General features: G+C 37.5%; 1 protein-coding gene across 19 annotated transcripts in view; it reads left to right on the forward strand.

Annotated features, from left to right (window-relative positions):
- Nucleotides 1-15,303, forward strand: part of ABI3BP (ABI family member 3 binding protein) — a 262,442-nt gene that overhangs the window by 191,389 nt on the left and 55,750 nt on the right. For 15 of the 19 annotated variants that reach the window (XM_067739084.1, XM_067739065.1, XM_067739077.1 and 12 more), the window contains 5 exons: nt 3,683-3,757; nt 9,997-10,056; nt 10,640-10,687; nt 11,511-11,591; nt 13,919-13,996. In XM_067739084.1, the coding sequence (XP_067595185.1) occupies nt 3,683-3,757; nt 9,997-10,056; nt 10,640-10,687; nt 11,511-11,591; nt 13,919-13,996 (342 nt within the window). The remainder of the gene's footprint in view (nt 1-3,682; nt 3,758-9,996; nt 10,057-10,639; nt 10,688-11,510; nt 11,592-13,918; nt 13,997-15,303) is intronic. The other 4 variants (XM_067739067.1, XM_067739085.1, XM_067739066.1 and 1 more) reach the window with 3 other exon arrangements.

A 15,303-nucleotide genomic window follows, 5' to 3' on the forward strand; every position in this document is an offset into this window, starting at 1 on the left:
GAAAACCTTCCATGGTCCTTGAATGTCCTCCCCCTGCCAATCACCTAATGTTTTTTTTCTTTCAGTCAATTTTATTTAACATTAGGTCATGAAGATTTTTAATATATATCCTCTCCTGTAAAATAATAACATAATATTGCTTTGGTTGTTTTGCTAGGAATTTTGGGAAGGACCTAAACAAGAGTCATTATAAACTATTTTTTATTCTGTTCAAGAAGCTCTTACTTGAATGATTGAATGATTAACTCTAACCCTAACTTCTCAAACAAGATCTTGTCCAGTTCCTCTGACTGTTTTGGCAGATCTCAATTTCAGGCTACCATAAAATTGACATGCCTCAAAGAAAGCTCATCTTTCCCTCCTTTCAGTTTCTCATTTATATCTGTTGCAGATCCTGAGCATTTTACATCGATTTTTATCCTCTTCTTCATCTGGCCTCTGCAGTCCATCAGTTTTTCCAGACATCTCTAACATTGGTCCCTACTCCAAGCATATACCCAGTCATGCCTAGTCTACTGTCATGAGTCAACTGATCTCCTGTCTCTCTTCTCTCCTAATTTAAAATTGTACCACCCTTGGTGCTTAAGTGGCTGATTAATTCATTTCATCAGTTAGTCACTTAACAACTACTTATTGCATGCTGACCTCACACCAGACAATGTGCTAGACACTGGGAATGTGAAACAAAATTTCATCCTTCTGTAGTCAAGGAAGTTATAGTCTAGGCCAGTCCCCTAAATCTAAATTTATTTTTTATACATGGCCCACTTCCAAAAAGCATATGAAGTGCACCTACCCAATTTACTAGAAAAGGAACCCTAACTATGACCAGTGGTCTGGGGAAAGGAAAATGTTAGCAGCATCAAAATTATGCTTGATCTAGGTAGTAGCTCTGAATTACCAACACAAATTCTTTAATCATATCTCAGTATCCCTACTGAAAGAAAAAAACTGTAGATGTGGGGATGGTCTTTAATATCTGAGAGGTATTAACACTTTCTTTAATATTTCTGAGAGAAATTTTATCTATTACTTTTTCTTTGAAGGAAAACTCCTTAAAAAACAGTTCCATTTACTACATCTAGCTAATGATTTTAAATCTGCTTTAATGTATTTTAAAATGTGTTTTTATTTAATTACTAAAACTTTGCTAAAAAATAATATGGGTGTGATATGTAAGTAGATGAAGGTGCCAAAGCAACAATCATCTGAAAGAATAAGAAATTTAAAATAATAACAAAAAATAAATTTGAACTATTAATATATAAGAAATACTGGGAAAAATAATTGATGATTAGTGAATAAGTAATGAATAATAGAATAAGAATAAAAAACAAAGCAAGTATATTAAATTTGTGGATAGGAAACTAAAATCTAACTTTAAGAAATCAGCAGATAAAATCACGAGAAGAAGCTCTCAACCTTTTATGTGAATATAAAACATAGAACAAATGAGGCAGAAAAGGAGAAATGGAAAGAAATAAGAAAGCATAAAACAATGAATGATGGAAAAGAAAAGATGAGAAACAAGAAGTGCTGGAAGTTAAGACATTGAGGATATAAAGTCCTCATTAGTAACATTTTAAAAAGTAAAGGAGATATGAACTAAGAAGGAAGACTTATTCATAATTTTATCTTTTTGAGCCATACTCTGCACTTATAAAAATACAATATAGTAAATCAGGAGCTTACTCTAATTTCCCATTATGACACTGTATTCTAAGTTTCAACTTTGTTTGATTTTGATTTAGACCTTTAGCTAACCTTCCTCGACAAGGTAAGCAACTTCAGAATGGATAGATGCATATGCTCAGTGGTTCCACTCTCACTCTGAAACCCTGGAGTGACTGCAGACTATAACAAGAGAGCATCCTGATTCTGTCCCAACTGAGCAAACTCCCAGCCCATCAGCATCTCCCCTGGAAAGTAGCTACAATCCAAACACTTCCAGCTTTGTCAGGGCAACCTAGTGTAAGGGGACTATTTGGAAAATTGATCATGAAAAAAATGCACTCTACTTATTCCTCTTAAAAGTGGGTGAAATTAGGATCTCTCTTACCCAGGAAAATATGAGCTTTACTTAATAGATCCCAGCAATACCCTAGGTTTTTATAGTCTTTCAAGGATATTTGTGTATGTATACATATGTATCACTCAGTAGTTCAAAAACAAATATTTAAATCCTAGTAGTACTCCCTCCTTACCCCTGGCTAGCTGTTGTGAATTTCAAAAGGCCATTTGAATGGGAGAATGTTCTGTTCGTACGTGCAATATCAATATCAAACGCAAATTATTATTGTTGGGCTATAAGGGCATCATCTAACAATAGTGTATACAACTTAAAGAGCAATGCAATGTATTCATCTACCACTGTTTTCAGAATGAAATTCTGTAATTGAGCATGCCACCTCATTTATACTTAAACTATGTTGATAAATTAGATAGCAAAAGTTAAATTTACTATATTTGGCATTTGAGGGGATAGTGGGATCAAAAATTTGGAAGAAACCATCAAGAATATTTCATCATTAAAATACAGGTTTGATTTTTAGATTCCTATGTTCATAAGTGATAATGAACAGTCCTGTTAATGATTTTATATCTAGAAATCTTATAACCATCAAAATTGCTCCTAATTCTTGAGGGGGCAAACAATGTGAAAAGCAAAATATACTCAGATCCTTCAATGTCAAATTTGTAAAGATTCTCCAGAAGTAGAAACAGATATTTATAGGGGTATAGCTTTCACATCATTTTGACATTTCACACTTAATTCTCACAATCACCCTTTCAGTTAGGACCGGTTTATTAATTCCACCTAGAAAAATGAGGAACAAGTTAAAATGTAACCTGCAGAGCTGGGATATAGCGAGCCCAAGTGTTGGGACCTAGCAGTCATGTCTGGACCTCAGTGTTCAGGTCTTGTCTCTGGTGCTTAATGATCACGTGACCCCAGGCAAATAGCTTTAAAGTGAAGCTGATAATTCCTTCCTCTCAGCAGTACGGTGAGAATCAAAGGGCATAATCTTATGAAAGTACTTTTGAAATTGTAAAATGAGCTATAAATAAAGTAGACCTTTTTTTTTTTCCTGGTGTCTATTACATTTGCACCTTGTTACTCCAAAGGAACAGCTGTGGAAAGACAATTTTGGTTTGTGAACATGTCATTTAAAGGTTTATTTAGAGCCTAACAATTGCCGGGGATGTAGAATGCGAGCCCACCCATTCCATTCCGTCGCCCACTTCTCCTTCTGCTGTTGCTGAGCTGACTTTAAGCTGCTCTTTTCCATACTTCATGGGATCCCATTCTGACTTCACTGAATTCATCTTCACAGAAAGACATAGGGATGGGTTTAAGAAGTCAAGGAAACATCCACAAAAGAAGAACACTCTTGCATTAATTAAATTGCTATCTCTTCTGAAATGATGTTTTAAAAAAATTATTCATCCTGTTCTTATGCTTAGTCAAATTTTGCTGTTTCTCAGATTTCATTTTTCTTAACGTATCTGGAATTCTAACTGATCTATTTTTAGAGCTTAAGGTTTATTTTTCCATCTAAATCCCATTTCAATACTTTTTTAAAATCAGTAATCAGTCTTATACTTTGTCATATCTTATGTGTTAAGCAAGACTGGGAGATGCTAAAACCAAATGACTCATGATCCGAGCTCTCTCTTTCAGCTCCTAAGGTGTTCCAGCATGTTACTCTGAAGCCAAAGACATCACCAAGTCCAGAAGCGTCCTATACTCAGCATGGTAAATGCTTTATTTCATGTTTAAACCAAATGCATTCTACAGTCACACTCTGCTGCAATGAAACATGAGGACTGATGGATGTGAGGTCCATGTTTCACTTCTGTTCAGGTACCACGTTGTATCATGCATGATATAATCATTTCAAAGTGTTCGTAAGAGTTATCTAAGTGCTCATATGGTAAGCCATTGATATAATCCAAAGGCAGAGAATTATGCCAAGGGTAGAATGCTTCTTCTAGAATTAAAATTCTCTTATCTTTTGACTTCCAAAAAATAACCTACCAATGTTAACTATGCTGTGCTCATGTTTCACCAAGATAAAATAAAGAATTGGGGATTTTCCCGCAAAAATGATAAAATGATGTTTTACAAATGGAGGAAATGATGTTTAACCATTTTCTTGGGTTCAAACATTTTACACTATCCAGTATTGAGGGTCTTTTTTTTTTTTTTTTCCTTTTAAATTCTATTTTACCCATTCATGGGGCAGTTGCTTGAGTCAAGAAATTTGTTTCACACGGGAAAAAATGATTTCTTTAGTTACAGATCAATTTCTTGCCTATCATTTGAGAAGGCTTTTTGTCCGTTTATGGGGGGAGTAATCTCGTGTTTGTGGGAGTAGTCAAGGTGGGGACTGCAAGGACCCAGACATTTCTCTAGATCCTCAAGTGACCATACAAAGCTGCTGTTAGCTTCACTAATTAGTTCACTGTTGGTTCACTAATAAGCCAAACCAAGTTTTTAACTAGAGTATCTGAGAAATACAATAAGTTCCCCCCCGCTTTTTTTTAAGGTGCAATTATTATAAATTCTTAGATGGTCCTGGAAGCATATAGAACATTCCTAGAACCAAAGGATTTCTGGGCTGTAGCTTGAAATGATGGCATTTTGGAGGCAAGTGAATTCACTTGCTATCATGTTTTCCAGGTTGTATAAGCGCAGGGTGTTACTGTCGCTGTGGGATGGCTAGGTTGTTGCAGGTGGTGATAGGCTGCAAAGAGCCTCTTTTGCCCTGAAGTCTAGACTTTAAATTAGTACTGCTAAGTGCAACAGTCAATATTATAAATGCCAATAAGGAAAAAGCTGATCTTCCCACTTGCAAAAGGTCAGCTTCTTGTTTTCAACTGAGGAAAAAATATGTAACGGAAACGAAGTCATTACAGATAACAACAGTAGATATGAGTGATTATATTCACTTTTCGTTAGAGAAAGCAATACTATTGGTCCTGATATGACATAATCTCATTAAACCAATATATCTAATAGTTCAACTTTTTCTTCCTTTTTAAATGTCTACTATTTGCCTTAATTCCATCAACACCTTCTTTTTCACAGATACTCTGATCTGTACGTTTGAGCCCTGGAACAACAGCACAAACGCTCTCTCTGGAGCCTTCATTGAGCTTATTCTATTGACTCTCCAGTTCCAAATGTTCAGACTGAATTTTGTCTCTAAACCTAGTGTTGGTCCTGCCATTGTGTCCATCAGGGGTTCCCCTATTGCTCCAGGGGTGTGATGCTACGGGAAGAATCACAGGCAGTCTTTACTACTATTTAATGTTCTCCCAAGTGTTTTAACAGACTGGATTCAAACAGTCTTGGGGTTGTATCTAGGCTCAGGTTTGCATCCTAATGAGCCCACAACCTTGTTTACTGGCTCCTCAGAAAACAGGGTAAATTACATGTAAACTTAATGTGTACTTGTATCTCTATCCTTTTTATAGAGATAGATGCTCTATAAAAATGTAAAAAGTAGTACTGAAATCAGGACATAGTTATGTTTTAACACAATGTTTATTTCAAAATTTATACTGAGAGATATTAGAAGTGACAAAACTGAATTTTTAGACCGGTACCAAATAAGTCAGTCTCGGATTATCTGTACAGCTCTTTCATTCTATAGATTCCTAGGTATAACACAGGTTTCATCCAGTTAGGCCTTTAGAAAATATCTTTCAGTCACTCAGTTGAATTATCTACAACACTTAATGAGGAATCTAGACAAACTGAGCCCACACATCATGTCCAGAACCAAAACAGAACTGGCTTTTCTTTTGATCTGCCTTGGAGGAATGCTTTTGAATTCAGAGAAAAGGACCTGCCCTGATGCCTGGCTCAACAGAGCTGTGCCTTCTTTGTAGATTTGTTTCTGTACCAAGGGCTGTCTTGGCTTTGTTGGAACTTCTGTCACCACAGAAGTATTTGGATAGACTTCAGTCATCGGGAGCAAACCAGGGGCAAAAAAGTTTAGATTTCAGCAGGCTATCCAATCCTACAAATGTTCTGTAACTGCTCTCTTGGGCAAATTCTAATTTGCAGTCACACATCAGCATTTTTGCAGTTAGGAAAGAAGAGACTAATGCTAAAATGTCTTTTGGAGATGGAATTGCTAGGATGTAGACAATGACTGAATGGTGTTATGGAGAGAAGGATGACACTGTGATTTCTAGCTTGGGCAGGTGGTAGATGATAATACCATTAACTAAGGCAGGGAACACAGAGGGAGGAATGAAGGCTTGTGTTTGTACGTGCTAGGTTTGGAGGGCCAGCAGGACTGGTGGTTGAAATGTATTTTTGGATATCTAAACAGAGGTCGATATTTAGGATGTAGATTTGGGAGTCGTGTGTCTACATATAGAAGGTTCTTAAATCTTGTGAGTGAATGACATCATCCAGGAGAAAGTACAGACAGAAAATAAGAGATCAGAGATCAAAGTCGTAGGGGACACAGTTATATTTCAAGAGTGGACAGAGGAAGAGGAGCCATCAGAATTTGCTGTCAAAAGATCCAAGTAGCAGGAAAGAGGGGCTCGGGAGGCAAGACAGGGAAGGGCAGCCGTCAATGACAGTGAGGTGGACAGGTGTCAGAAGAGCTGTTGGACTTGACAGTGTGGGTCCAAAAGCCTGCATCTGAAACCTGTGGGCCAATGCTTCAGAATTCAGCAATTTTCAGACTTTGGAAAGGTAAAACAGTACATATACCGTCGATTACAAGCATATTCATAAGTCTGCAGTGGGAGGTATGAACAGTCACACTACTCAGGGTGAATAAAAACTGCAAATAGCCTCAGGTCAGTTCTAGTCAGGTTTTACTGTCAAATAAGTTAAGAAAAAAAAAAACACTTTCTGTCTTCAGAGCATTTTGAACTTCAGAACTATGGATGAGGCCTCATGGATCCGTGGGTGTGGGAGTGGGTGCAGGAGATCGGGAAGCCAGTCCACGGTGAATGGAGAAGATGCAGTTAAGAGACCAGGAAGCAGAGGCATATAGAGTTTTTAGATGAAGGGAATAAGAGCAAGAAAGGGATGGTTTGAAGGGGAAGCCATGTCAAGGAAATGGTTATTAATGTTAGGGTGTTGGAGCATTTGAGCTGTTTTATAGGTGGAGAGGGAGGAACTCATGGATAAATGGAAATATGGACTAACGGAGAAAAATAGAAGATAATAGAAATAATGGAAAGTAAAAGGCCCCAGAGGAGACGGGAGGGAAGGTGATCCAAGAGCACAGGTAAAACTCTGAAAGTGGTCTCTGAAAGGGCAGGAAACCTGCTTCCTCTCAGACTGGACCTTAGGGTACAAGGTTAGAATAAAGGAAGAGGGACTCTGGAGGTGAAAAGGGTGTGTGGTCTATGTGTGTTACTTTTCTAAGAGAACCTCTTTGTAGCCTATTGCAGGGGTAAACCTTACTGAAGATTCCTTATTCCACCATCTCTGTCAGAGAGCGACACCTTCATTCTCTCATCTGCTCTGGCAAAACATTCATGCGTATTCATTTACATTTGTCCATATTGGACATCTCCACTCACAGTTGTCTCATGTTAGTTGAATTGTTCTTTGGAAACGTGCCCTTTATTCAAAAAGACAGTTAATATAACTGGTAAGTGAATTGGTTATTTAATATAAATGGTAAATTGGCTTATACAAATGGGTCTAAAATATAATAATGGTAAGTAATCTTATAAAGAAATCAAAACTGCCTTCTTAATAAATTGTCATGATTTACACTGATAAGTTTCCTCCAGCATGGAAGATTTTGGTTTTAAGAGTCATGCTCTTATTCAATTAAATATACGGAGGAATGCCACATTGGGAAAAAGAAAAAAACAACTTTGCATTTGTTGGAGCTGCCAGTGACCAAGAGAGAGAATGATTCATATCCCTTTCCTGTGAATATTTCTAGTTCTTTCCTTTCCACTGATTTCACCTGCTTTAGAACGTCTGGCATGGCAGTTATTAAATCATCCCTTCATGGCTAGAAAGTGCCAATTGCAGCAGCAGGGATCCACATTAGTCTAAATTCCTCAGGAAACTAAGGCAGGCAGGCAGTGAATCATGTATTTACAGTATATGGTGGATTTATTGGTAGCACATTTCTTTTTAGCTTCTCCTTTCCTTAATCCGGCTCCTCTCTGTATAGTCTAGCACTGCAACCAGTTAGGATGTTTATAAACTCAGACTGCTCTGTATGGCCGTGACCTTCTCAGATGCACACCAAAGTGCCTTCTCCCTCACCCTCCAGATAACAGTTAGTTTGATTTACAACTGGAAATTCCTCGTATTTTACCCCTTCAGTCCTTAAAAATACTACATAGCAAAGGTGAAGTGTTCACTATGGTGATGGGTTTTCTTTAACTTTGTGCACCACTAATCTTTTTGAAGTTACCTTTTTTAAAAAAAAGTCCAGATATCAAGTTCCCCTGGTGGTTACCCTTTAGCTCATAGAAGTTCTAATGGAGTCACATTTCGTTTCAGTGGACCAAATCCCACGACTGTGATTTCACTCGCACTTGCTTAGTGGCCTAGACTAAGAACAGATGTGATGTGCACGTTAAATGTGATCCCAAAAGCCATAAAAGAGAATGAATGTCCATCTTATATAATCTGTTTCTACACTAATGATAAAGTGCTGCTTGTCCACCTCATGGTACAAAAGTTTTCATCTTTCTCGGAGGCAGAGTTGTAGCCTGAATCCTAATTTTTTTCCTCCAGCACCATATAAGATGCAAGAAAGTTACACTGCATACCTAAGGGTATTTATGAATTCGGTGTGGTAGGAAAGCTTTTCAGTGAGTGAGTAGGGTTGACAAGGACCTCCTTTTAGGGAAACTAAGTTAAAGAAATACGTCATCTTGCTCCTGAAAGGAGATTTGCCATAGAAATCTGGTACTAACAACAGGCAAATCACCCTGGTATTTTCCCCAATGAGAGATAAGGTATCAAGTTCCCAGCCTACCATTTTATTTTGCCGAAGTAGAACTGGACACAGGCATTAAAAATATCCTGGATATCAGGACTGAATATGATTATTGTTTAGTGTATATTTTTCTCCTTTGTTTTCATGTTCTCATATGTCAGGAGGCCCTAATACCTATACTTAATACCTATTATACTAGAAGCCATATCACTAAGAATGACAAAAATGGCAACATTTATCTAACATTTACTACGTAACAAGCACTGTCATAAACTTTACATTCGGTATCTTCTAATGAGTGAGTGATCCTTCCTGCTTTATTTTCTCCCCATAATAACTGTTAGTGCCTTTTAGAATAAAACTTTGTTCTTCCCTTAGGTATTCAAGAGTTTTGCCTTTCTTCCTGTTTTCCTCAATTTGCAGGCCATTTCTTTTTTTTTTTTTTTTTTTTTTGGTACACAGGCCTGTCACTGTTGTGGCCTCTCCCGTTGCAGAGCACAGGCTCAGCGGCCATGGCTCACAGGCCCAGCCGCTCCGCGGCATGTGGTATCTTCCCGGACCAGGGCACGAACCCGTGTCCCCTGCATCGGCAGGCGGACTCTCTACCACTGCGCCACCAGGGAGGCCCAGGCCATTTCTTTAAGATAATGTATTTTCTATTGCTGTCAGTGGAATTTTAGCAGGAATATCAAATGGCAGCTATAACCTCTTCAGACAAAAACTGACCTATTACTTTGAAGACAACTTGAGGGAGACCTACCTCCTTGTGTTTAATTACATTAGTTTTTTCTTCCTTTTTTTTCCCCCTCAACAGAATCTTCGACATGACCTGTGACCAACTTTGTTTTACTGCCATTAGAACCTTTCCTACACAGTGACATTTTTCCATCTCAGAAAGATGGTCCTCTTCTTGGCTTAGCCCTTTAGCCATTGTGAAAACATCTTGGCTTCATTCATGCTTCCCAGGGTTTTAGGTCTATGGGTTAAGTTTCACTCCAAGTATGACATTTAGAGTGCACAGTGTTTTATAATCTTTTTCTTTCAGTTCCAAGAGATGTGCTCCTTCCCCATAAACCAGACCCTGAAGTCTCTCAGAGCGAACCTGGTAAATGAATTGTTTTATTTTCCCAGTTAGGAAGTGTATTTTTCGAAAGATATTCTTGAGGTAAATATATTTTTGGAATGATTGTGATGTGGAAGAAGTTCAGAGAAAATTATGGGTAGAAAATGTGTATTTCTTTTGGGGAGGTTTAATCATACAATCTGCTTGACCAATTTTTCCCCATGAGAGAATAGTGTAGAATTAGTTTATTTTCCCTGAAAGTATTTTTGTTGAATAGAAAATCATGCTAAAGTTATAAGATATAATTATTACCTGAGCCAACCATTTTCACCTTCTTTCAGAATGTAAATATAGCTACATTCCAAATGTGGGTATACTTTTAAGTTAAAAATATGGGTGCCTAATCAAATTTTCCTCATAGTGACAGTGAACGAAAACTTTAAAGTTTTAGTTGAACTAAGTTCCCTGGGTGTCACCTAAGGTATAGAATTTTCTCGTATTTATTATGATTCTAAGAGAATGTTTAAATGTTCAAACGGGTACATTGTAGAGACACAGAAACTGGGTTTACTTCACCAGGTAGTAATTCTCATAAATATATTTCTTTGGTTTGCTTTTGGCCTAGTTCTGCAACCTGTTACCTTTAGAATTGATCTGCCAGAGACAACACTAGGTAATGGTTTTCCCATTTGACCCACTCTAATTATTTTCCTGGCTGCCATCAAGATTGCAGGTCTTTCTCAAATGATCACATTGAAACATCATCTGTCCTCAGTCCTCTTCGTTGTTTCATTCTCATTATTTTTACTCTTTCCAAAATAGAAAGGCAGTGGTTTCAAAATAGAAGGGCAATGTTCTAAAGGTTTGCTCTGAAGACCAACTTAAGACAGCTAACTACCGAGCCCATTCTCACCTACCTCATTTGTCTCTGTGTTCAGAATGATTCCACCTTACTCACGCCCACCTAGTTAACTTTTTCTGCTGGTTTAGTGGTTCTCAGCTGTGGTGTTATAACCCACTAACATGCTGTGGAAGATGCTGGCAAGTAATTATTATTAATATTCGTCAAAATACTAAAGTTTGCCACCCGTTTATTTTTTAAAATAAACTTGAACAGACGCCAGGTGCTTGCCACTGTGATGATATTCTCTCTCCTGTTGTAATCCTATGTGCTCTCTTGGATGGGAGAGCTGCAGCTGACAGACCAAGGACCATGTCTTACCCACACCCGTCTTAACCAGCTATGGTCATAGAGTATGTCAAGCACTGAATGTCATTTATTATCTATCCTGGTGGAAAAAACAGTTGAGAACCATTATTCTATGTTCCACAGTCATCTTCCTGAAGGTTCTATGCACACTTAACTTTCTTCTTCCTGACTCACTTAATGTTTTCTGTTTTTCTATTTCAAATAAAGGAATCTCATGTAATATCATTCTGGCCGGGTGCTGGCTTTTGAATCTAAAGATTGACAACCTTGGTACTTGTCTTTTCAGCTCCTTTAGAGACACGAGGCAGCCCTTTCATTCCTATGATTTCACCAAGTTCTAGTCAAGAGGAACTACAAACCACTCTGGGTAAATTTTGTTTTACTATTTCAGTCCATTGAGGACTTAACATTTTAGGAATTGCCCTTAAAGTAGCCATATGTACTTTTGTGTTCATAGATTTCCAAACCACAGAGTGTCTCTTTTTATCATTATAAAAAAATACCCATTTCACTTGATTCTTTTACATTAACTGTATATTTGTCCTTCTAATATTTATGCTGATTTCTAATATAAAATATTTTGAAACATCTTGACAAAATTCCAATTATTATTATTATTTTTTTTTTGCGGTACACGGGCCTCTCACTGCTGTGGCCTCTCCCGTTGCGGAGCACAGCCTCCGGACACGCAGGCTCAGCGGCCATGGCTCACGGGCCCAGCCGCTTCGCAGCATGTGGGATCCTCCTGGACCGGGGCACGAACCCGTGTCCCCTGCACTGGCAGGCGGACTCCCAACCACTGTGCCACCAGGGAAGCCCTCCAATTATTTTTTTAAAAAAGAATCTTCCCAAAGTATATCAATGCTATATTCTCTTGTTGCTTTTTCATATTTGGAACTGCATTTGGGAAGAAAAATTTCATCTAGTATTTGAATATCTTTTGGGGGCTAACTGCAATGCCAAGCAATAGGAATTCCAAAATAAAACTGTTTTAAAGGTTACCCTGGAGAGCTCGCCATCTAATATGAAGACAGGATTTAGCAGTAGCTGTGCTACCCAGTCTTCTACATGTATTTTTAAATTTAAGGCACGTAACAACTTTGTGAGGTAGTTTCTATTACTTGCCCCATTTTACAGCTTAGAAAATTGAGGCACAGAAAGATTTAAAAATCTGGTTAAGCCATACAGCTAACGTCAGAGCCAAATTGGAACCCACATACTCAGTCACCAGAGCTCCTGGAATTCACCCCCATGTTATACAATACAATGAATTCATAGAGAAATGAGCAGCATGCTGAGCAAGGAAACTACCTGGGGGTATCAGGGGAAGGCTTCACAGAGGAGGTGACATGTATGCCTGGTCTTCCAGTTGGAATGAGAGTTGAAGTTAAAGGTGTGAAAGGTGAAAGACAGATAGGGAAGAGACACAGGATAGAGAATGGCAGCCAGACTAATCTGATGAGCATCTGGGTAGCCTGGAGGAACACAGATGCATGAATGAGTCAGTAAGGTTGGTTGGAATGAGCTGGCCAGGCTTTCGAAGAGTTCAGCATCAATGTCTTCACTGTGTGGGAAACCCAATTTTGCCTGACACTTGGCTGAAGATGAACTGGAAAACAAGAGTTCCCAGCTTGTGTTTGTTGGCTTCTCTGCCCTGTCCATGCTACATCCCACATGGCTGTTTAAATCAGTGGTTTTATTTTCCTCCCTTCATCCATTTTCAGATAAACCCATCCTTTGTGTGTGTCTGCTGAAATGAAGTTACTGATCACATTTTAAAATGGAATCCTTTTCAAAGGAAAAACTTTTAAACTGAATGAGCAAATGTATCCTAATTACCAAATACTCATCTATTGTAGCCTAGGCCCTCAAAGTCAACATTACCCACGATGGCAAAGTCAAAAGTACTTATCAAGAACCAGTGCTGGATGTGCTAATTATCTAAATTCCACTCCCTGTTTTTTTTTTTTTTTAATGTACCCCATTTACTGGACCAACTATTACAAGAATCTCTCTTATGAGCAGAATCCAGATTATAAAACAGGCAGAAAATAAGATGACAACATATTATTTGCACCAAGTATTTCCTTGGATCCAGTATGTAGCAAAGTGAACAGTGTAATTTGCTATGTCGGTATGATGTTGTAATGATTTCAAGATAATATGGGACTGGGAGTATTGCCATACTTATTTTTATTTTGTCAGGAGTAATGTACCAGTATGGCAATAAACAAACTTTGATTTTCACATGAGATAAATAGGATATTTATTCTTCTATGATGTAAATACACATTATTTTCTATGGTCTATTTTTTTTCCAGCTCACCTAAATAGTTTGTGGAGCTCATGAAATAGGGAGGAAACATGAAGGCAATAATACATAAAGACAGGAGGCATATCCAAGAATATAGCCATGTCCAGTATCATGAAACGATGATTCTGAACTAAAAGCTTTTGAAATCCTTATAATAATCATTAAAATAATAGTGCAAGAAGGCAGTAAATATAATAAATGAGAGTTATTAAAATATACCATTATCTTTGACATACGATGGTTATTGGGCATAGTTATTAATGCAATTTACCCTTTTATCACCGCACGGGATAGAAAAGAGTAGGGTTTGTTTGTTTCCTTTTTGACCCATTCATAATGATAATCATTTAAAGCCAGCCACCTTACTGTGTTTCCTCCAGCAGAAACAGACCAATCCACCCAAGAACTCTTCACAACTAAGTTTCCACGAACAACTGAATTGGCAAAGACAACTCAGGGTAATGCTATTTCCCCACCTCTGGATAGTAACTTTTCCTTCTTTTTTAAGCAGGAAGAAAATTTTCTTTTAAGAATGTAATTTTTCATCACAGTGAGTTAAGTTTTTTCATTGCATAGGTACAGGACATCAGCCAAATAGGAATATTTGTATGAATACCAGTTGAATGTAGGAAAGACAATTTCTTTAGTTAGAGCTGTGCTTTTGAATGTATGGTTGACTGCTTCATGCTGATGACTAAGAAAGAGAGCTCCCATTTTTTTTTTCCTTGCTTGACCTTCTTTTGCCTCATTTTCCACATCTGATAAATAAGAATCTTTATTTCCTTCTCCTTCTTCCCCTCCTTTCTCTCTCTCTCATTCCTCTGTCCCATCTCCCAAACTTGATCAATGTGTTGGTATTGTGGCCTGAGAAAGGAAACTCGTAACAAGAAAAATCATTTTTTAATGATGAATTAATATTAAAACATCCAAGAAGCTTTATTCGGGGGTCTCCTTATATTATTTTTTCCTTCTACTTTTTGGGAAGTTAACTCATCTACACAGAGCTGTCTCTCACATCTTCATGCTCTCGGTAGTCTTTCCTTTTTATATCTTTCTGTCCTACTTGGATTGTAACCAGTTGCAGATTTCTAGTATTTTCGTGTTTTCTTTTTTTCCCCTTAATTACGCTCTTTTGCCCATGTCTACCTCTAGCATATGGGAGAAAGCCCAAAAAACAAGGGCAAATAATTTTTAAAGAGTTGTAAGACTAATTTATTGTACTCAATTGTCAGTTATAACTGGGGAGGGAGCTTTGTGGAAGAAACAAAACAATATGGGGAAATGATAATAAAAGAAATCTAATCTTAAGGTATATATTTTATAATAAGCAGAGCAGTACTTGTTCTAAATAAACATGACTGACAGTACTCTCTACGGTACAAGACAGTTCTTGTAAATTTTCTAAAACTTTTGAACTTGTTTCATTTAATTTTTATAATGGTTTAAATGTTTATTTTATTATTTACTTTATTACCTTTCTACTTATTTTTAAAATAAAGTTAATGTACACAGAAGTAAGGAGCCAGTATAAGGACAGCCCTCCCACACCCTCATTACTAGCTTCAGCCATTAACAGCAGGTGTTCAAACCTATTATATCCATACCGCATCCTGATTTTTATATGTTTATTTTTTAATGTTTTTGCAAACCTCTTTAATGTCTGGCTTGATAGAAGATAGCTGGATTCTCATAATCAAACACATTGATGTTTTTACAGCAAAACATATAAATACTTACAATAAGCAGGGTAAACACTTTATTCAGC

This window comes from Pseudorca crassidens, chromosome 5 (genome assembly GCF_039906515.1).
Source record: "Pseudorca crassidens isolate mPseCra1 chromosome 5, mPseCra1.hap1, whole genome shotgun sequence".
Lineage (NCBI taxonomy): Eukaryota > Metazoa > Chordata > Mammalia > Artiodactyla > Delphinidae > Pseudorca > Pseudorca crassidens.